Here is a 23,170-nt window from a genome sequence, read left to right as displayed (position 1 = left end):
AATCACCTCACAACCAGCCTTATGGTTCCGTCCATTTTTCTGTGATACATGAATGTTACATGAAGCTTACCCTATGCCCTTAGCACATGAGGCCCTGGAATCCGTGAAGGGTTCTGTCTATTTAAGCACAATGGATCTACGGAAGGGCTACTGGCAGGCGGACGAAGACAGCCATGGACGAAGACAGCAAGCTGAAAACGGCTGTCATCACTCTGTTGGGGTTATACTATTTCAAGGTTATGCCCTTTGCTCTCAGAAATGCCAGCACCACCCTTCTAGCAGTTGATGGAACAGGTGTTGGGAGAGCCGAAGGGGATAGTGTTCTTGTTTATTTTACAGACCCCGGAACAGCATCTCCAATATTTGGAAGCAGTCTTTAGCAGGTTACATCAAGCCCAGTTGACTCTCAACATAAGGAAATGCCATCTGTTTCAAATGCAGCATACCTTCCAAGGTGTGGAAGTAGACCCCGACAAGGTTGCGGCCATCTGCAAATACCAGACTCCACTACATCCGAAGAACCTACAGAGCTTCTTGGGTTTAGTGAGGTGATATCATGAGTTCATCCACAAGCTGGCTGTCCTGTCCTCTCCACTGAACCATCTAAAAAAGAAAGGAGTACACTGGGAATGGTCTGAGGAGTGTCAAAACACCTTCATGAAACTGAAGGAGGCTCTTCAAATGTCCTCGGTGCTGACGTAACCAAGGCAAAACGAAACATTCCATGTCCAGACTGATGCTAGCAATGTAGGGGTGGGTTCCGCCCTTACTCAGCAAATCGAAGGTGCAGAGAAAGTGGTAGCTCCTGCCTCCCGGGCATTGCATGGACCTGATCTGGGATATTCTACCACAGAGAAAGAATGTCTAGTTGCGGTGTGGGCCTTAAACAATATTTACATATGTTTACATTAATGTGAGCTTGTCACAACATTAAAATATATGCACTACACTTGACTTAACTGTAACTCATGTATAACCTAAAGGATGAATGCAGTGTTTCCTTTGGTTGGTGGATAAATTTGCATGCGAGAGCCAGTGAAATCTATGTGAAATGGTTTTCTTCCCAAACAATTGCACTTGACATGATTATCAAAATTAAGAAAATCTTTAGCGACCAAACTGGAAGCCTGAAGGTTAACATGGAATTCCTGTTGATTGCATACTTATTTGAGGGGTAATATTGGATGCTTTGCAATAAAAGACTAGCTGGACTTGGAGGGAAAGATTGTGTACAGATGTATGTGGTACTCGGTGTGAGCTGATTGGACTAGCTAGCATTCACAGTCACAGCACTTGCTTTTAGGTTCATCACCATGAACTTTAAGCATATGTAAATTAATCAAATTTCAAAAGCCACATCAACTGAGCAGAGCAGCGTGCCATCCGCAGTCCTGTAATAAACAACAACTCAATGAGTAAACGGCTTGTAAAGCCTTCTACATTATGTCTGTTATTTTAAGAACCCCGTGTTGAACACTGACACACACAATCAATGTCAAGGGCTGTAAAAACAGAGATAAGCTTCTGTGCAATATGTACTGGTGGCATTCAGGATCCAAATGGATGAGACCCAGCCCATGTCTGACAGGATCTTTGTGGACAAAGGGGCAGAGCTATCTGTTAGGGGCAGTTTGTCTTCATGGTAGGACAAGTCAAGGGCTGCATGACATTCTCCCTCTGTGTCAGTGGAAGTGTTCACTGTTTCTGTTTTTTTTACCCACAAAAGCACCTGGTCAAAAGAATCAGGACTAATTCATTCTATTGACAAGGCACATATTCTGGGTATATATAGAGGTCTAGTGCAAAAGATGTTCACTAAAGTGGCAGGAAGGTTTAGTGAAGGATTCTACTGGAAGGTTCTTGTATGCCCCTCATATAAAAGTACTCAGGCTGTGCATTAGAGAGAACAGAGGTTCTCCAGCCAGGGTAAACAGGAATGACTTTGTTCTGTGCTCATCTGCCCAGAACAGTTCCTGAAAGTTGCTGAACTTTTTAATTTCCATGAGGTTAACCTCAGTTATTGTTAATATAGAGGTTCACATCCTTCTTGTTTGTATTAAGCCATTTGTTCAATAATGGTACTGTAAAAGGTCCTATGGGTTAAACAAGATGGACTCTGTTACATCACATTTTAGTAGGTGTGAAAATGCACAGAAACCTCTCTAATCAATATTGTTTGGTTCAATATATACTGTAATTTTAAAGTATCATGGCCAAAGTGTAATTGTTGTTACTTTTAGCTGATCTACTACTAAGAAAATAACAATCATTAAAAAACAACAACAACAACCAAAAAAAATGTGCTTAGACACACTTGAAACTGCAAATTAAAGTGCTTTTATTAGGCACATTGTTTCTTAAAAACTGACTTTCTCTCAGTTTTGTGACTCATTATGCTTAGGAATCATGATGGCCCCACCAACCTGATTTATGTGCAATCCATACACAAATCAAAGTATCTGTGAAGGGTTCACCATTTTCCCAGAAACTATCCAAAGACAGAAAATGATGAACAGAACAGGATTTACGTGCTGGAGAAGAAAAAAAAAAAGAGGTGATGAGGGGACACACGAGGACACTGCAAAGAACGAGTAGTGTTTACAGGGATTTGCACAGTTTTTGCTAACACAGCTCAGCACACTTAATACACAGCGCAGCTTACTGTGACATGCTTGTTTCACTGGACAACTATTAGTTTCACATTTTTCTCGTGTTTTGGTTAAATAACACTTTGATTTCCTTTAACAATCACTTGAATCATAAACATGTGTCGTCATCCCAGGGTGCATCACACAGGCTTTATCAACGTTCTGAGATCTACACCCAGTTACAATAGAATGATTATAAGGATTACAGGCTATTTGCAATGGATTGCAGAAATGGTGATTTGAAGATGAAGAAAAAAAAATAAAAAATACATACGTGTATCTGTCAACAATCTGCTTAACAAAAGCACACCCTGACCTCTAATCTCCGTACAGCCCCAAGGATCTTAATAATGAACTGACAGTCGGTACTGTCTTTCAGTCTTGTAGTGACAGACTGAAGTGCACAGATGGCATGTCTGTTCAAACGCTCCCGATGCTAGCCCCCTCACACTGGCACACCTTAACGCCCCCTTTTAAAGGCACACTCGGTGTGCTAGAGGTGGACTGGACTGTCACTCTGTCACTCTGGGAGGGCGCCGCTGGAGGATGCTGGTTGCTAGGCCCCGTTTTCTTGCCCTGAGAGATGTGCAGGTTCGCTCGGCGGTCGGGAAGGGCGGCACAGGATGGTCGGCGTACGTGAAGGAGAGGACGAGGAAGTGAGGCGATTGCTCTGGACCCAGTGGCTGTTGGCAGTGATGGGTTGCTTTCGCTTTGTGTGTCGCTGCTTTTTCCTACGCGTGTGAAGATGAGTTTGTGCAGATTTTACAGAGCATGCGCCACAGTCATGGAGAAACAACAACGGTGTAGTTTGGAAATTCAGGTTGCTAGTTTTGCACTTACTCAGAATACTAGACTTTGTGTGTGTGTGTGTGTGTGTGTGTGTGTGTGTGTGTGGCTGGGAGCTTGGGTGGTCATTCAAGCTGAGGCATGTTCTTTATAACTTTTCTGACAGTTCAGCACACACGCACGCACACACACACGATAAAAGGTCTATGAGCCTGCTAAGGAAAAGAGGAACTGTGTATTTATAGGCCTGTTCAACTTGATTCATGTTCAAAGTCAACACTCGGTCAATTCACTAAGGTAAACGTATGGAAACAGACCTGCTGTATTGCCAAGATCAGATGACCTGCTCTGTAATTAAACACGGCCAAACGAAACATCATCCAAACCACCAACATCTGTGTCCAAAGACAGACTTCCCATTGCTGTTTCTTATGTCTGACTTAGGACACAGAGCAGATGTCAAAGGAAAACAAAAATCTCTCCAAACCAAAGGCTGACTCTGCTAGTAGTGCTTCACAGGCTCAGACGCTCAGCTGCACACTTTCCACAAACTTACATTTTAGCTGTCTTAGCTAAAATGATATAAAACATTTTTTAAAATATGTTTAGTTCGCATTACCTCTAATTTTGACTTGGTCTTTTGGAATCTAGGGAAAATACACCCAAAAAAGGCAAAACACACAATTCACTGGTTGGGCTAATCAGTACAAAGTGAAAATGTTTAGAGGTTACCTCTTGACATGTTGGTCAGGAACAAAAGCCTTTTTTGTCAGGGGCGGAGCTCTGCATGGAGATAAGACTTTCACACTGCTCGCTGTCCTCGGTGAGTCTACAAAAAAACCCCACCCACACACAAAGCATTACATATGTCTGAACTTTATTAAACACTCGACATATACCTCTGAATGCACCAAATACTCCAAGGTCCGGCATAGTGCTCTAGATAGCATTAGGATACACTAAGAGTTTAATAAATCTTCGTGATATTGCAGGCTCATATTACAGAGTTTCATTCAAAAGATTACAAAGGGTGTTCCAACTAAAAACACTGCATTTTATGAAATAATTAATAATTCAATAAAATGTATTTATTTCTTTAACAAATATTAACAAATCAAAGATTATATAAAATGTTTACTATTAAAACAATCCTGAGAGTAAGATTGATCAGACCTTTCCTGCTTCACTAATGTTTTTCACTGATATAGTTTAACACCGCACAGGTGTGCGCACCGTCCAGTCTTAGCCCACTCTGTGCTTCTCTCACTGCTTTATACAACAAAATGTTCATCTAGCAGGACTTGCACACGCAAGTTTTTCTGACCTTAAATTCTTCTCAGCACAGATAAGTAAAGAGAAATAGAGTAGGTAGGCATTTTAGAATAATCGAGTAAAATAGAGTAGGTAGGCATTTTAGAATAATCAGAGAGCTCCGATCAGCACGCTTAATCTTTTGGGCCTTCCTTACCTAGCCAAATCTAATTTCATTTCATTTAAAATATAGAAAAATGACATACCCGTCTGTCTGACTTAAAAGTTTTAACATTGTCAAAAGCATTTTATTGAAGTTAACCACATTTTCTTCATGCCACACCATCATATAAATGCTAAGATCTTATGACATCCACAAAGGAAATGTGTCAGATGTGATCGCAGAACCAAGAGCCCAGCAACACAGGCAATGAATCACTACTCGCCATCTCCACAGTATTAGTGGATGGGAGGAGTGTGCTGCTCCATGACAACATTTATTGTTTAATACAATGTGTGAGATTACACTCCTCCCAGCTTCTCTGAGCTTTGAAGGCGCTCGCGTTGCACTCCTATGTCCCAGCCTCAGGCGATATTTTAACTCTTAATAGGTAGGTGTCACAATCAGTGTCGCAGTACACGTTATAATATATGACCATGCAGCCTTTTAACATGAGAAGATCATCCTTCATGCCAAACAACATGATAGGCATCACACACACGCACAACTTGTGTCTGAAACGAGGCATCAGACAGATGCTGCTGGATACAGCATTTACAGAGTCGCCGTATTTCACAACAGGCACGATTTAAACAATCTGAAGTTTGGGCCTGTTGAAAAACTTTAAATGGCAACTGTACAAAACCTTCAGCACTTGTCAACAAAATCTAAACTAAACCTGGCTCGATGTAATGAACACCACAAGATCAACCAATGTAGCTTACATTTAAGGAAAGTATGCATGCTATCCTCTGAGGACGGGAGTGTTCTTAGAGGACATATGGGATACACTGAAATCAAATACAGCTCAAGTATACTTTAAATCACTTACTGAGAATCTGAGCGTCAGCTGGAGTTGTGGTTGCTGTGGGAGGCAGTCACCTGTGAGTCCTGTGCTTGCGGCAGAAGAAGGAGAAGACTCTGCGCAGGGCCACCATGGCGGGGTCCCAGTTATTGTAGTGGCACAGGAGGGCCGCCAGGAAGAAGGAGAGGAAGACAGGAACCGCTCCCGCAAAAAACAACCAGGAGAAACTGGCCTGGGTGCACGCACACGTACGCACACATATACACACGTACGCACACACATACACAGATATATACACATACACACCCCAGTTGGACAGTGGCTTTTTTTGGGACTCCAGTACATTATATTTTAAATTAAACAATGACTATGATGTTACAGAGCAAAATCTCATAAATCAAGAGTATTTATATTTATAGTAAGTGAACTATAAAATAACTACATAAATGGAATAATTTAAAGCGTTTTACTCAGCATGCACAGCACACACACACACATATATATGCCTGCCTACACTTTAGATATCACTTGTGCATACACAACAACCCCACCTTCTTCATGCATATATCAGTTATGATGGAGAGTGGGATCGTCAGACTTAGAGCCAATGTGCCCATCAGAGATGAAGTGAGAAAACAGCCCCTGTTAAAACACGCACACTTGCTCATTATAAGTCTAAACCTAACTGGAAGCAAAAGCCTAACCATATGTTCACTAGGGCAATGGTGCTGTATTTCCCTACACACAAAGTTAAAACTATCACACCTTACACACAACTAATAAACACACATATTTAATGTATTCACCTCAACATGCACTGCTAAAGCAAATGCTAATCTGCTTACTTCTACTACACACACACACACACACACACACACACACACGTACCACAGCCAGAGAAACTCAGACAGCACAGTTCCGATGAGGCCATTGATGACAATGTAGCTGATCACCAGCCAGCTGGGCATCTCAAACGCCTCCAGCCCAGAGTAGTGCAGCAACACGAAGCCAGGCCACAGCAACAGCAGGTTAAACAATCCCACAAAGCCTACGCGTGCGCGCACACACACACACACACACACACACACACACACACACACACACACACACACACACACACACACACACACACACACACACACACACACACACACACACACACACACACACACACACAGAGTCAGTATGAATACTTAAAACAGAGAGTCCAGGGTCTGTGTATGCTTACAGAGTCTACTCACCGAAGAACATGGGGATATCAAGCCTCTCCTCTCGATCGACTTTCCTCTTCAGCATAACGATGTAGACGGCATAGAGTAAAGCCCCCAGCAGGGACCACAGAGAGCCTGAAGAAAGTCCAACTCACACCTCTCTTACACCTCATAAGGGGTAGCCGTACACACCAATGCAAGATGCTTGCATCCTTCACTTAAACAAACTTCAGGGTCATTTTAGCACTGAATGACAATTTTGACTTTAAACAAAGTTATCCTACCACTACATTTAATAAGACACATTATACAAGTAGAAAAACCTAAAATAACCAAAAGAATAAATGTTGGGTAATTGTATTGAACATTTTTTTACATATATAAACAAAATAATTACATATTTTATATATGCATAAATTCTGTATATTTTACTCATTAAAGGGACAGAAAATGCCCTCAGATATTGAAATGACCCTAAAATGTTCTTAAACATTTGCTATAAAACATTAACTTTCAAACACCACATTTATTCCTTCACCAAGTTTTTTATAAACAAATAATTGAAGCTGTTTGCATGGTTACCAATAGTGCCTTTTCCACCAGGGCTGTCCATCCCAGAGATACTGACCACTGCTACTCCCACGATACTATCAATTTTAAAAGAAGAAGAGAAATGACTCTGCCCTTAAGAATATAACTATACCTACTCCAAGCAGTTGATATATTGACTAAGAACAGATTTTATCCAGTAATCCTCTCATTTCATATGCATGTACATAAATAAGGATATGGGAAAATTAACGCTGACTTCACCTGAGTATAACAGCAAGCAGTTTGGAAAGTGTGAAGCGATCACTGCTGTTACTGGGAAAGATGGCAGCCAAGATCAAAGTGAAGAGACCTGAAACCAGCATCCCGACGCCCCCCCCAAACAAAGACGTTTTGGAAGCTCAGCTGTAGCACTTGTTATTTTAACAGTGGGTGAAAGGCTTGATGGAGGTCTGTGGGAAATACATTAGCTCTCCAGTGAACAATGCAGAACAATGTAGTGAACTGTTGAAAAGCCTCTGGGCAAAATGACAGAATGTCTCAAACGTGTGTAAAAATAGGTGCCGTTTGAACCGCAGCCACTAGGTCTCTCCCAACATGCTTAGATTGCTCATCATATCATTGAAATTAAATTAAATAGAACACTTGGATTTTAACAGGATTTACCTGAGGTGGAGGACAGTATGTTTACGATGGCCACCTGTGTGTCTGTCAGAGCCTCCTGGTAGGCTAGATTAGCCAGGAACCACTGAGAGAGAGCACACAGATTTAACATGTGCACTCAGAGAGTGTGTGTGTGTTTACATTTGTGCATCTTTGTGTTTTCTAACTCTCACCACAAAGCAAAAGAAGAAGCTGATTTTGGCCACCGAGCTGACACCAAGCTTTCCCATGATCCTGAGTGAGGTGGTAGCTGGAGACATGCGAGACAATTTGGCCTCTAGAGCCTGGGAGTGAGGTAGCTCACGAACCTCCATTACATTACTGAACCTGACACGGTGCTTTCTCACAGCTATGTAGAGACAGACACACACAAAAAAAACCCCCCACCCAAATAGGGAAATGTAGAACAAGAGAGTAAGACAGAGATAATAGTGCCGGAGGACCCAATACAGTGGCAGCTCAGTGGTTAAGGTGCTTGACTTGTAATTGGAAGGTTGCTGGTTCAAGCCCCACCACTGTCAAGTTGCCACTGTTGGGCCTCTGTAACAGGCAGAGTGTGCCTGTAATTGAGCAAACCCTCAATTGCTCAAGTTGTAGTCAGTCATAATTATAAGTTGCTTTGGATAAAAGCGTCAACTAAATGCCATAAAAATGTAATACCACTCACTCTTATTTCAGAAAACATGAATATAAAGCATGAGTATAGGACATTTACACAGTGCAAATGTTTTCATTTTAATATAAACTACTAATGTAGTGAAAACAGCAAAAAAAGAGACTTCACTGTATGTACAATACGACACATATATAAAGTTTTTTGCAGAAACACTTACGAGTCTTAGATTCTCTAGCAGCACTGCTCTCAGGAACATCCTGAAACTTCACCGGTACATACAAAGGCTCACTCTACAGGACACAGACACATTGCCATTAGACATGGGCACACACACACACACACACACACACACACACACACACACACACACACACACACACACACACACACACACACACACACACACACACACACACACACACACACACACACACACACACACACACACACACACACCACAAATGTGAACAAATGAACACACAGTACACCCCCCCCACACACACACACACACTCAGATACACACTACAACACATCCACACACAAATGTGCACATGCTGGCAAGAAGTCAATCTGCACAAGTATCTTTGGGGAGTCTTCCGCTCACCAAACAATCATTTTTAGTAAAATTGTCTTCTTTGCTTCCTTTCCTTTTGAATGCAACACTAATCAGGGTTTATGATCCAATGTAATTCTGAATGTAAAATGAAAATTGATGCCAGTCTAAATGCCTAAGAATGACAGAAACCTGTGATTGGATACCAAGCACCATACTTTGTTGTTTTGGTAATACTTTGATTCCACTACCTGTTTTCATTTTAAAAATGCATATAGATACATATCTGTATTTCTTCCTTTATTCCTTTTTTGTGTGTGATGGTGTGTGTGTGCGTAATTATTTGAGGACACTTGCTGTTAATTTAGATTTGTAAAAGGTGAATCTGGGGACCTTTTCTTGCCCTTGTGGCTGGATGGGCGCAGTAGTTCCAGAGCTCAGTGGACAGTGTATGAACCCAAAGGGCCTGAGGACATATTACACTTCCTTTTAAATTAACTGATTTACTGATTTGTGCATAATCTAGGGCTCTAGTTTCTTGCACATCTAATACATATAGGTTTACAATAAAGTCTATTATTGTCTATGTAAATGCTGCTTTTTCAGAAGCAATTATGACGGGCTAGGACACACATGATCTCACGTTTCGATATTTATGGTGAGCATATTTAACAGGCTTAAGCCACATCAATAATCATTGTCACAACCACAAATCAACAAATGTTTCCATCCCATATATTCAGAGTCAAATCCTGAAAGAGAGGCTGTTTGAGAACCACTGAACTGCTTTTTTGATATCGGAACCTCCTCGAAGAGGCTCAACAAGATGCTTTATATGTTGAGTTCCAACAGAGAAAGATATTAGTTCTGTAGAGTCCCAACAGTCCTGCATTATCTCTGAACAGCTATCTTCCCAAAAGATTTACTGTTCGTACAGTATTGTTTCATTTCAGAAATGATAAGTAAAATATTCTTCCCTTGGGCTTTATATCGAATAGGGCCTAGTTTGGTCAACTCTGAGAACTGTGACCGTACGCATTCACAATGGAATCGGAGATAAGGACATGTTTCATTTCCCCTTGGTTGCATCATAAATCAGAACCATTGCTATTGAACACACACCTACACTACTGTGATCATACATAACACACTGTACATAGTAAACGGCATGTTCACGTCACAAAATGAACATTTATGTATGTGTGCATGTGTTCTGAGGGCACATACTTACAAGGGAGATATTAAAGCTGCTTTCAGCATTGCTGGCAGTCACATTTGAATCAAAATTAGAAGTCTGCAAAATTATATCATGCTTCGTCAATACAATACGAGCACTCAGACATTAATACAACATCCTGACAATGCCATAACAAGACCAGCTGCCAGTTATAACCACACAGAGAAGGATGGACATGCAGTTATACAAGAAACAACTCATGAGTAATATCTACACTGATAATAGCAGGTGAATAGCTGTATAGCCTACACACCTTCATATAGCTATATCAGTTTTTTAAAAATGTGTTCCAGGAGTCATATAAGGTTATTTATACACTGTATATGCTGTAGTATTGCAACTTAACACCACTAGATGGCACTATACACAGGGTGACTGGTCAAATGACAGGGGGGTGGGGCGGGGGTGGGTGTTAGGATCTGGTGGCTAGAGCATCCAGATCTTAGTGCCTCTTTAAAAGCTAAAGACTGGTGAACAGAGCTACGTTTTGGAATTACACACTCTGGATTATAATGTGACAATTTTTTTGTTAGGAAATAATAATACATTGGGACTTATACTACAATGTATGTGGTAATCATTTGCATGTATATAATGGTTATAAATTTTCACACATGCTAGAAAAATAAATATAAACCACTTCCCACAACTTGCATGACCTGCATGAGCCTGAAAGACATTTCAATCCACCTGTATATGTTACTACAACACATTGGCTTGTTAGCAGAGATAACCACTTCAGCAAGAGATGCTGTGCAGTGCCAAACATAAAAACCCCATAAACATCAGTAGCTCATTAATGACTCATTACTGATTTTTTGTTATCCACTCTATAAGGATTTTTTGTTGTGAACAGTCTGTTTATGCTCAGCTATTTCTGACCTTATGCTGTGCTGAACCTGCATGAAATAGGAGGGTAATAGATGGTATGAAAAAGCATGCATGTTACTGCCAGACTACCTCTGAGTGGCACCACTATATAAAGTGCAGTATGAGCACAATCATGGCTGAACTCACGAGGATGCTGTGCTGCTGGTGGTGATTGGCCGAACACTGCTTTCTCCATGGTTTCCAAAACAGGAAGCCAAACAGATACAACATGAACATGGAGGTCTTCACAAATGTGCTGAAGAAGGGCTTACTGTACTGCTGCTGCACAAAGACATACTGACACACACACACACACACACACACACACCTCTCAGTAGAGCATATTTCCTACAGTGCATTCATGCACAAAACAAATGTGAACAAAATTAAACTTTTATAAATACCTACAGCTCCAAACCTACATAAATGTCATTCACTTATACCATTTGTAATGCAGCACTGTAATGCACAAGTTTTGGATCAATCCATATCACACTGTGAGTGTGTGTATGTGTTTGTAAATCTGTACTGTAATCTGACTGTGTGTGCGTGTGAGAGAGAGAAGGGGAAGAGACTGAAATAATATTATAAGTTTTGATGTGTGTGTAGATCTTACTGCAGTAAGCTCAGAGGAAGCAACCCAGATTATGTCGACAAACAGCAGGATGACAATACCCAGCACCAGTCTCCTCTTCTGGGTACCACACACCCCCCAACTCATCCTACACACACACACACACACACACACACACACACACACACATATACACACAATGCATTACTTGCATTTGGATTAGCTGTGTGCGTGTGTACAAGTGATTTTGATGATGATCAAGAGGGAATTCAAATGGCCAGGCTTACCGTGTGGTGCGCATTAGAAATGGACACGCCTGTCTAGGCCAGCTCGCTCCACGGCACAGCACCGAGAACACATCACACAGCCGCTACAAGAAGAGCAACTTTCACACAAAACAAGAAAGCAAAATAGGCAAACTTTAGGTACTACCAATTACTAAACATTAGACTTTACCCAAATAACAACTTGTGTTACTAACCCACAAAATATTACACTTAAAAATAGGCCTCTCATTTAAAACTACAGCATAAAGTGTAAGCATCCATGCAAAAACTGAGATTCTGTTCTTGAGAGGTTTGCCTTAAAAAGAATTTAACAAAAGTGATATGGGTCAGCATAAAATGTATATAAAATGTACTTATTAATTTTAGGCAATTGTTTCTCTGGTGATATTGACAGGTTTTTAAGAATTCAAGCATCATTTTATCTCAAAACCCATAAATTCTGTAGACGCATACAGGATTCTGGCTACTACAGAACCCAGCAATGTCCTGCCAGTGTTTCTGCATTGCTGTGTGTACTGCTACTGGGCCATTTCCATCCTGAGCAAGAGACTAGTTTCCATAGTCCATCAAGTAGCTCAGCTAAGAAAGGTCAGCGACTAGTAAACACTTTTCACGTTGTAACTACAAATTTAAGACGGTGCATATACCAATATAACGCCCAACTAAAATGCTTCATATTTATCTCAAAGACGGTCCTAAAAATAGGTGTTGTTATTATATATATGGAGCTAGCTTGCTGATGCGTTATAACTTTACTGTGATGGCGATACTCGGAGATTCGGGGGATTTTCTCAATGCACTACTGAGCCAATACATTTACCAATATAACGCTGGTTTTAACGAGCAAATCAGAGGTCAAGATAGCATGGATTACCGACTGTAAAGTTTGACACTTACCTATCTAAAACAGCTAAGGTAGATCCCTTAGCAAGGTAGCTACCTAAACCAAGACAAATACGTAAGCTTTTACCAGGTGGTTAAATCGCTAGATACATTAACTATATGCCTTCTTCGGTCATGCGGTTCTGGAAATCCATTGCTTTTGGGTGCCAAAAAGCAAAATTAACTGAGAATGCTGTCTGTAGTAAAGGATGACAACTGGCTGGTGCTGTAACTATTTACATTACTTTTATGTGGGCTCATGTTCATTACCACACTTGGCTCTTACCGAGCAACTTTAAACATCTGGAACTTGTAGTTTAAAGCCGCATTGGTTTGCACTTTAGGGTATACGTGGAAAACACATTCTCCCAAAATGCATCTGAAGACGATCGCTTTTCAGCGTTGTCAATTTAGTGTGACACATTTGAGTCTATTTTACATTTCCTCTGACAGATTGATTCATCGAATTTGAATGTAACGTGATACAATTTTATAAATGTTCTTGCTCCTAAACTCTAGCAACCAAAATCTTTGATCTCAAAAATCAGTGTTTCCGGGATATTGTTTATCTACATGAGGTGCACATAATAAATCTTGCAACAAAAAAGTCTACATTAAACGAATGTCTGATTTCTAATATGCTTGTTGCAGTCTCCCAAAAAGCTGCTCCAGTATAATACATCTTGCAGATCCCGTGCGTACTGCAGCATTTCCGAAAATTTGTGCAAACCTGTGCAATAATCGTAGATCTGTAAGTTATGACTCGGCAGAGTTGTGCACGTATATAGTGTGTAGATCACACGCATGTGCCGCCCTCACACCGGCCATTTTATCACCGCTGTGTGCAAGCCAAGTGCGGAAGTGGCTCCAAACTTCATAGTGCGGGTCCGGGGTTCCGCCTTGTACTCATTCCCGTCGCTAGGAAGCTTCTTCGGCAGTTAAAGACGAGAAATGGCTGGGCGGTTGCCGGCGTGCGTCGTGGATTGCGGTACGGGGTACGTGTTTCCATCGCGATTCCTCCAGTGTTTTAAACGTTTGCTGCCAGCAGGCACTTCTTGCCCACTCACTGTCAGCTTTGGGGTGTGTGGGCTAACTAGCTAACCTAACCTAGGCTAGGCTAACTAGCGACCATATTCAACTCAGAGGTCGGTAAAATATACCTATTACGGATGCATGTTTTCACTCGGCATGTAGTCTTTGAATTTATTTTCAGGAAGGATCAAGTAATAGTCTATTTTGGGAATAAACATGGCATGGATGGTGGCTGTATGGGTTGTTAACTAGCTAGATTATCTTAGCTAGCAGGCAGTATTTTGGTATCCTTGGCTAGGTAGCTACATTTCAAAATATCCAGCTTTGACGACGCACATACGTTTGAACGTTGATCTTTGAATGATGCGACACATTTGGTGTGCTACATGTTCAGATTTATAGTAGGTTAGTGTTTAAAATTATAAAGGGTGCTAAATTCCTGCAAAACTCCATTCTTGTGAACGATTGTCTGCGCATGCGCCTCGTGACTTCCTAATTTCATTGACAGCAGCAGTCGCTTCCTGCTTCTGGTTTTTAGTCCATATATGGTGGTGTTCGCCATTGAAAACGTCTTTAGTAACATTGTCTTATTTAGTCCTGTAATGTTGCGCCCTGTTTGAGCAATGGCTGTAAATTCGACGCTAGATTGTGTTCATAGCTAGCTGGCTAACTTGTAGTGTTATTTATGAATCTGCAGCTGGGAATCAGACTTCCTTTATCTTGAGCGAACAAACCGGGATTATATGAAGCCTCAAACAACCCTACATATGCAGCCATGGCGGGGCTCACTGTCGCCCACAGCGCTGTGTATGAAATCACATGGACCTGGACTTTCTCTTTCTCTCAAGCATTTTATTTGCGCTGTCTATTCTTTAGGGTTTTTGAAACATACATACATGTACATGCACACAGCACGTTAAGGAGATCAAGCATCATCAAATCACTGCAGGTTAAAATCCTCAGATATTACTGTATGCTGGTAGAGTGCTTTTGGTTGAGTTGACAGTGTATTTACCTCGTCAGTGTTTGCATGTAGAGACTTGAACATTCCGCAGTGCATACCTTCCCCTGCCCCCTTCTCTCTGAACTATTACAAGCAAAGAAGCATCTGTTCTGAGCATGGATGGAAAAGATTGGGCTATTTTGTGTGTGCACGCATGTGTCATTCAGGCTGAAATGTGTGAAAGCATCACATCCTCTTTGACCTGCATTTCTCTGTCTAGTTTGCAGAACTGTTTTAACATGGGCCATAAAGAAGGAAAAAAAAAAGGAACTATTATGCTACGTTGCCTCTGCACTCCTGTTCTGATGCCCACTCAGCCTCAAAGCTACAGAAAACAAAAAAGTTTGCTTGTGTAGGCTGTACACGGTTTTTGGTTTTTGTTGTTTTTTTTTAAAAAATGTGCAGGTGAATGTTTATAAATGGGCATTATAACACAAACCTTCTCTTAAATAATAAAAAAGAAAGTCGCTTAAAGCTGATTTATGTTTTTAAAAGTAATATTTCATACCCTTTCAGACCACAACTGGTGCTTTTGAGCCTGACCCTGCTTGATGTCTCACCAAACCTGTGCCGCTTTCACGTTATTCCTTATATTCTGAAGTATTTGGATAAATGGCGGGAAAAGTCCTTGTGTTATGTCTGAGGACATTTTATATGTTCTCAAAGATGAACCTTCACATCAGCGGGGTGTGTGCCAGCATGGCGGGAGTCATCAGTCATTTTACACTGCAAAGGCTGCTCTGGTATCAGAGCTCAAGCATGTCTAGAAAAAAACACACACACCAAGTTTGGTTTATTTGTCACATACATAGTCATACACAGTATAACTCGCAGTGAAATGGTTGTTTACAGCATCACTCTCAAAAGGCTTGAGCAATCTGTAGAAAATACCTTTCTTAACAAATGTCCTCAGAACCCACTTGGGATATCGTTGGTTACCATGGTTTAGTTTCTCTCCATCTCCTTTGTTATTTATATATTTTTAGTCACAAAATAATGAGGTTTGTTTGTGTGGCTGTTGATGAAATGCCATTATAATTCTCTTGCCACTGGAAAAGTGAACAGAGCTTAGAAAGTTGACCTTTAAACTAGACTTGATTTGCACTGGTCACTAGTGGCATACATCTGGGCTAGACATTGGCTAACTAGCACAGATTTCACATCAGTATCTCACTGTGGCTCTTGATCATTGTGATATTGTAGCCAAGCAAGTAGGCTTTAGGAGCTTCCACTTTGGTTGTACTCCATAAAGCCTGTATATATGGTCCTGTAGGTTCACTGGATAACAGTACAAGTGGGCAGTATGACTGTCATTTGTTATTAATCCCAGTATGCTTAACTTGTGGGTCTTGGCAGCACATCTAGAAACATTTACTAACTGCATTAATCATTTAAAATCAGTAATAGAAAGCTTATAAACATACTATATAATTCAAATCCTTACAGTAGATAATTGGTTAGCCAGTTTTGTCTATTATGTAGAAATATTGTGATGCTGTTATGAAAGTATGATATATTTTTGACATTTTACATAATCCCCAGGTCACATGAACCTATGGCTAAAATCTCGACAACTGCTTGCCGAGTGTCCTGTTGTGGGGCCTAGCTGATCGTAATGGTTGGGCACGTCTAAGTCCGATGGCATGATGCGGGTAGAACATGGCATTAGGGGGTAGTACAGGGAATACAGAGCCCTGTGTGTTGTCAGCATAATGCTAGCTTTGGACTGGAAAGCCTATCATATAGGATCGGCTATGTATACCCTCAGCTGCTTAACAGCAGTATTGCTATCAGGAACTTCTATATAAAAAATCGTGTTGCTGATCACTCATCTGTAGTAAATGGTCATTAAAAGGTTCAGCTAAACTGGCACAGGCTCTCACTGTTTGAATGAGAAAGTTCTTGTTTCTCACAGTAATCAAGAAATACTTGCATGTCTTTCATTTACCACTAGTATAGATAATATTGTATGGAACAGTGTATTGTTAGCAGTACCGTTTATATGCCATAAAACTTAAGTATAGACTTCACTGATGTACTTGACAGTTTTGCACACTAATATATTTTCTAAACAAAAGGTCAAAAAGGAAGAATGTGCAAAAGCGCACAAATGAAATATACAAGCTAAAATGATTGTATGTTGTTTATGTTGCATTTATGGCACAACAAATATTTATCTTTCAAAGAACATTTGCTAAGATGATTACATTTTTTTATTCCAACTAGGGCCTATAACTATTAATGATTTATTCTACTTTTGTTCTGGCAATCTTTGTCAGCACTGTCCAAATCTTAGTTCATCATTCCAACCTTGACTGACACAAATGCATTCTGGACCTCATGTTTGGAGTAATGGCAGGTGAACTGGTGGAAATAATGATGAACATGTAAGAGAGTGCAGTGACCTTAGAAAGCAAAGGACCATGAAGGATTGAAGTAACCAGCCAATAGTCTGAATGGAAGGTTCACTCTATAGTCTGAGTGTGTATAGGGTACTATAGCTCTCTATATAGTCATTAACTGATAATCAGTTTATAACTATATGCATTGTGTTTGTAATTTGGTGGTCTTCTGCTCACAGGTCTTTTAAGTGTGTGGGTGTGTGTGTGTTTGAATTGATGTAAGAATTGTTCAGCTCAAAACATTGTCTGTTCTGTCTTTTAGATACACTAAACTTGGATATGCAGGAAACACAGAGCCCCAGTTCATCGTTCCATCATGTGAGTTGTTTTAACTGAAACACTCCCCACTATCCCGCCCTAAAGATGATATCTAAAGCATTTGTAAAGTCTGTTCTCTTCAAGGAGTTATGTTAAATAGGGGGAAATGCTGGTATATACAGGTTTGAAGTAAAAGTTGTCTGTCTTAGCCTGAGGGGGAATAGATGAGAGTTTCAGAGGTCATCGTTCTGCTGTGCCTGGCCTAGTTTGGTGTGTTCTTTTATACTGAAGTATGTCTCATGTATGTTCCATCCCATCATTCTCTGCTGTTGCTTAGGTATTGCCATCAAAGAGTCAGCAAAGGTGGGTGATCAAGCCCAGAGGAGAATGATGAAGGGTGTTGACGACCTGGACTTCTTCATAGGAGATGAGGCTATCGACAAGCCCACCTACGCCACCAAGGTGTGTGATTCCACACAAATCCACATTATGCCTCCCTGCGGGTATTGTAGCAGAACCCCATGCAGAAGACCTGTTCTTCACACTGAGTTTTAACCGCAGACACTAACAGGAAAATAAATGTGGCTTGGCTATTTCATAACCTCTCTCCCTTACTGTGTGTGTCTGTGCAGTGGCCAATCAGGCATGGTATTGTGGAGGATTGGGACCTAATGGAGAGGTTTATGGAGCAGGTCATCTTTAAGTACCTGAGGGCAGAGCCTGAGGACCACTATTTCTTGCTGGTGAGTAATGCACCATTGGGTTTTGTTGTAGGGGTTAATACTTCATGCAGTGCAGCGCAAATTTGTGGGACTCTGTGGGGCAACTTGTAAAATGACGTTGCGTGTTAAACTTTTTAAACTGTGGCAATTTGTGTACATGCACCTCTGGGTGTGAGTGTGTGAGACAGTGATGATTGTGGCTGTTTTTGCTGCAGACCGAGCCACCCTTAAACACACCCGAGAACCGAGAATACACAGCAGAGATTATGTTCGAGTCCTTCAATGTGCCAGGACTGTACATTGCCGTGCAGGTGCGCGCACACGATTCAGTTTGATTGGAAACTGTAGCTCTTTATTGTAGTCCTGGTGTGCTCACGTCAGATTTGTGCATCTGCTTGCATGCGTGCCTGCATGTGTGCGTGCCCATGTGTGTGTGTTTCAGGCAGTCTTGGCTCTTGCAGCATCCTGGACCTCTCGGCAGGTTGGAGAGAGGACTCTCACCGGTACAGTCATCGACAGCGGGGACGGAGTCACTCATGTCATCCCTGTGGTCAGTCTTGCACTCTCAGAATAGACCTGCGCATATGTTCATCTATAATGCCATTACGCAACATTTTAAAACGGACATACAGGGCTTTCCAGTAACTTTTGTTGGAAGGAAAAATGTTTTTATTTTATTAATGATATTTTTTATTTAATTTTATTATGCTATTTTTAAATAATGTAAATTTATGTGAAATGATCAAATGGGAATGGCAATCATGGTAGAATGAATTTCTGGATGTAACTTGTGGGTTCAGCTGTTGACTTTTTTATTGTTTGGATCATCTTTCTGAGGATGGATCTCGGAATATAATGGCCTTAATTTTTAAATTCTCTCATTTCCTTCGTTGCTTGTTTGTGCGAAGCCCTTTGTATGCACTTTGCTAGCGCTATACAAATGAAGCTGCCCTTCCATGTGTTGTCTCATAGGCGGAGGGCTATGTGATCGGCAGCTGTATAAAGCACATCCCCATCGCAGGGCGAGACATCACCTACTTCACACAGCAGCTGCTGAGGGAGAGAGAGGTGGGCATTCCACCCGAGCAGTCCCTCGAGACCGCAAAAGCCGTCAAGGTAAGCGCGTGTGTGTGTGCGTGTGCATGCAGTAGCGATGTTTGAATCACCATACTTTAAATTCAAGCAGGGTCTTGCACAGCATAACCTCATGACTCATTCTTGCTCAGATTCTATTTGAGGTCTCTGGGCTGCTAAGAAATGTTATTGTTTAAAAATAGCAGCTTTGCTAACTAATGAGACTTATACTAGTTTCTATCATGAAATAAATATCAAAAAGGAATTGGTAATTACATATCTGGTTATAATACAGTAGGTCTTAAGTATAAAATGTTGAAAGCATGCTCTATTCTGGTATTATGAAGCCAGAATGACACAGCAGCTCTTGTGTGTCTGTCCTGACATGGTAAATGGATGTTTTATTTCCCTTTTTAGTATGCAGTTTAAAGGCTGTGTCAGAGCTTGACTTGGCCAAGCTGAGCTCACTACACCAAACTATAATGAGGTTGTTTCTGAGGCTAGCACTGATCAGGCCTTCAATCTGTCCCAGGCCTTCAGAGACGGAGAGGAGGCAAATGTGAAAAAAACGATTTAACACTGCCCCCCCCCCGAATGTAACAAATGGGTGTGTGCATTTGCGCCCCCTTCTGTAGGAACGTTTCAGTTACGTGTGTCCTGACCTCGTGAAGGAGTTTAATAAGTACGACACAGATGGTTCTAAATGGATAAAGCAGTACACGGGCATCAACGCCATCAGCAAGAAAGAGTTCACCATCGACGTGGGATACGAGCGCTTCCTCGGCCCGGAGATCTTCTTCCACCCTGAGGTGTGTCTGCTCAGGAAAACTCAGGCAGATGGGTTGGAGCATGACGGGTTTAGAACAGTGTGGTACAAATCTATCTATCTATCTCTATCTCTCTCTCTCTCTCTTTCGTTCCCTTATTCCATCTTCCTGCACCCCCCTGACCGACAGTTTGCCAATCCAGACTTCACTCAGCCAATCTCAGAAGTGGTTGATGAGGTGATTCAGAACTGTCCCATTGATGTGCGTCGTCCTCTCTATAAGGTAAGATTAAATATGTTCAACACGCATGCCAACGTTTATTGCTCGCTGCGTGGCTTTCTTATGTGGTATATTGGTAGATTTATCATCGTTTTTTTTGCTGAGGCTTTATTGAGTGGTTTTGTTTTGATTGAAGAGAATCACAAAGAGGGGGGGCAAAGATCATTTAGGGTACTGAAAACTGCGACCCTGTTTGTTTGTTTATTGGGATCCATACACTATGCCCTCAGGCAGGCAGTACAACCTTTTAGCTGTCTGTGAATAATGGCGGTTAATGATTTTAGAAGTGATTTTTGTGATATCTGCGTAACATAAGGTGTGGTGTTCATCAAAAGGTCTCAAAAGGTTTCACTGACATCAGTAAATACCTCCCCTCCCAACCCCCATGCTTGCTTCAGACAAAACGATACAAACGGGGACCAGCCTGCACAGGATTAACTGTGCTGCGTCTCTGTGTCTGTCCGTGCCTCCTGTAGAACATAGTTCTATCAGGCGGGTCTACCATGTTCCGTGACTTTGGCCGGCGTCTGCAGAGGGATCTGAAGAGGACCGTGGATGCACGACTCAAGCTTAGCGAGGAGCTTAGCGGCGGGAAGCTCAAGGTCTGTGGAAGAGCTTGGAGCATGACAACGTTTCCAGGGCCCAGGTGATGAGTGCTTACCTTACTCATGTGTGTATCTGCTCCACAGCCCAAGCCCATTGACGTGCAGGTCATCACTCACCACATGCAGCGCTATGCTGTGTGGTTCGGCGGATCCATGCTGGCATCAACAGTGAGTCTCGCGCACCTCTCAACCAAACACCTCTGCAATGGTATTCTCTTTGGTAGTATGTCTGCTTACGTGTGTGTGTGTGTGTGTGTGTGTGTGTGTGTGTGTGTGTGTCCCCTGCCACCCTAGCCTGAGTTCTACCAGGTGTGTCACACCAAGAAGGATTACGAGGAGATCGGCCCTAGCATTTGTCGCCATAACCCCGTGTTTGGCGTCATGTCCTAAGAGAGCACAGAACATGCGTTTTATCTCTCTCTCGCTCACACACACATGCATACAAGGACACGGGTGGGGGTGGGCTTGTGGAATGGGTGGGGCAATGAAGTGGGCGACTAGAGAGAGGGGGAGGGGGAGAGAGCTCATTTCGGTTAACACCAAACCTGTCTGCTGGATCCAGATGATGAATGAATGTTTTTGTTTGTTTGTTTTTGTTGTTTTTTTTTTTCTTGTTCCCCCTAGAAGGGAAATGCAGTTACTAGACCAAAATGACTCTAGCTCTTCTCTGCCTTCGCTCAGTAATTAATATGCAGGCATCTTAAAAAAAACAAAACAAAACCTGCAGTCTTCTGCTGAATAGAATAATGACTATGGAAACGGTAATATTGACATTCATGATGATGCAGAAGACTCCGTTGGCGTGACTCGTGTCAAGTGTGGGTGCAGATAACTCAAACACCTCAAGCAGTATGACTCTTTAGAGTTCCACCATGCCAGTCCTCTCCCGCGTCCAGAGGCATTACAGCCTTTAACAGGCCAAGCAGGGTTTGAGGCCCAAACTGGAAAAAGCAAACTTATTCCACAGCATAGGGTTCCTTTTGTGCTCTTTAGACGTAGAAAAAAAAAAAGAAATCTATTTCCTTATGTTACATTTTCTTGCCTTTTCATCAAATTAGTTTTAAATATGTGACTGCTTTTACCTGCAATCGTATCATATTTTCATTTTCCACTTCAAAGGAAAAGCTTCTATCAATAATAGGACTCTGATGAGCTTGAACAGGAATGACTATCGGACCAGTATTGGTTGTTGTTTTTGTTTTGTTTTTTTAATTAAACACCAAATGACAGCAGGTTTGGGTTTATAAATACAATGCCTAAAACATTCCAATAAAGGCTCAAAATTGTTTCTACAAAAATTGCTCGTGTTTTCTTTCTTGTTGTTCCTGACATTTTTTAGGTAGGAAAAACTGGCAAGAGCAATTTGGCACTCACTTTTTGTTAATTAACCTTTGGAACAATTTGGTAAACTGATTTGTTTTAGGTGTTGTCGTAGGTCAGATGTGGTTATTTCTGAATTTTGTGCCGTTCTTTGGTCCTTCTCGCTGGACTTCGTTGAGCTAAATAATTTATTCATCAGTAAGTGTAGCTAAACAAAGGATTTCTTTCTCATTTAAAAAAAAAAAAGACGAAGCACAAAAATATGCAATATCTGTTGAGGTTTGCTAGCTTCCTTGACAATGTATGATGACAGTTTTGAAGGCAAGTATTCCAGAAAATTAGCAACAGAGATGGTAGATACATGGCTTTTTTTCTGAACATTTGAATATATAAAACTAAGCATTGTAGTTTGTGTGTGTGTGTGTGTGTGTGTGTGAATCTTTCAAACCAGAAGATAACAGTAGATCTGTTTTAATAAAGAACTTGCTAGCTGCCAGGCAAACATTCATACACTGCCCTTTTTGGTCACAAGAGGTCACTCATTCTATACATATGG

General features: G+C 41.4%; 2 protein-coding genes across 9 annotated transcripts; one reads left to right on the top strand and one right to left on the bottom strand.

Moving 5' to 3' along the window:
• Positions 1-2,314: 2,314 nt before the first annotated feature.
• On the bottom strand, positions 2,315-13,412 carry LOC113578560 (solute carrier family 35 member F5). Of its 8 annotated transcripts, XM_027011890.2 has the most exons (16): positions 13,168-13,412; positions 12,271-12,368; positions 12,026-12,131; positions 11,557-11,706; positions 10,534-10,596; positions 8,967-9,039; positions 8,307-8,482; positions 8,137-8,218; positions 7,735-7,822; positions 7,504-7,568; positions 6,952-7,056; positions 6,599-6,758; positions 6,262-6,352; positions 5,788-5,942; positions 4,167-4,263; positions 3,292-3,379 (listed from the first exon to the last, which is right to left on the bottom strand). In XM_027011890.2, exons 2-15 carry the CDS (start codon positions 12,282-12,284, stop codon positions 4,182-4,184), a joined length of 1,410 nt encoding a protein of 469 aa, XP_026867691.2. In that variant the 5' UTR covers positions 12,285-12,368; positions 13,168-13,412; the 3' UTR covers positions 3,292-3,379; positions 4,167-4,181. The 8 variants fall into 8 exon arrangements, 7 of the variants coding, with proteins under 7 accessions (XP_026867687.2, XP_026867690.2, XP_026867689.2 ...); XM_027011886.2 differs by lacking the exon at positions 6,262-6,352 and having other exon boundaries at positions 2,315-3,379; XM_027011889.2 differs by lacking the exon at positions 6,262-6,352 and having other exon boundaries at positions 2,315-3,379; positions 8,307-8,383.
• Positions 13,413-14,103: 691 nt separating this feature from the next.
• Positions 14,104-22,592, top strand: actr3 (actin related protein 3). Its single transcript, XM_027011885.2, has 12 exons — positions 14,104-14,147; positions 17,852-17,907; positions 18,185-18,309; positions 18,480-18,590; positions 18,785-18,880; positions 19,012-19,119; positions 19,542-19,685; positions 20,279-20,452; positions 20,600-20,692; positions 21,166-21,291; positions 21,379-21,462; positions 21,589-22,592. The coding sequence occupies exons 1-12, from the start codon at positions 14,104-14,106 to the stop codon at positions 21,682-21,684; spliced, it is 1,257 nt and encodes a 418-aa protein (XP_026867686.1). The 3' UTR covers positions 21,685-22,592.
• Positions 22,593-23,170: the final 578 nt, after the last annotated feature.

This window comes from Electrophorus electricus, chromosome 2 (assembly GCF_013358815.1).
Source record: "Electrophorus electricus isolate fEleEle1 chromosome 2, fEleEle1.pri, whole genome shotgun sequence".
NCBI lineage: Eukaryota > Metazoa > Chordata > Actinopteri > Gymnotiformes > Gymnotidae > Electrophorus > Electrophorus electricus.
Note: the sequence above shows the minus strand (reverse complement) of the source record. Positions and strands in the feature narration are given on the sequence as shown.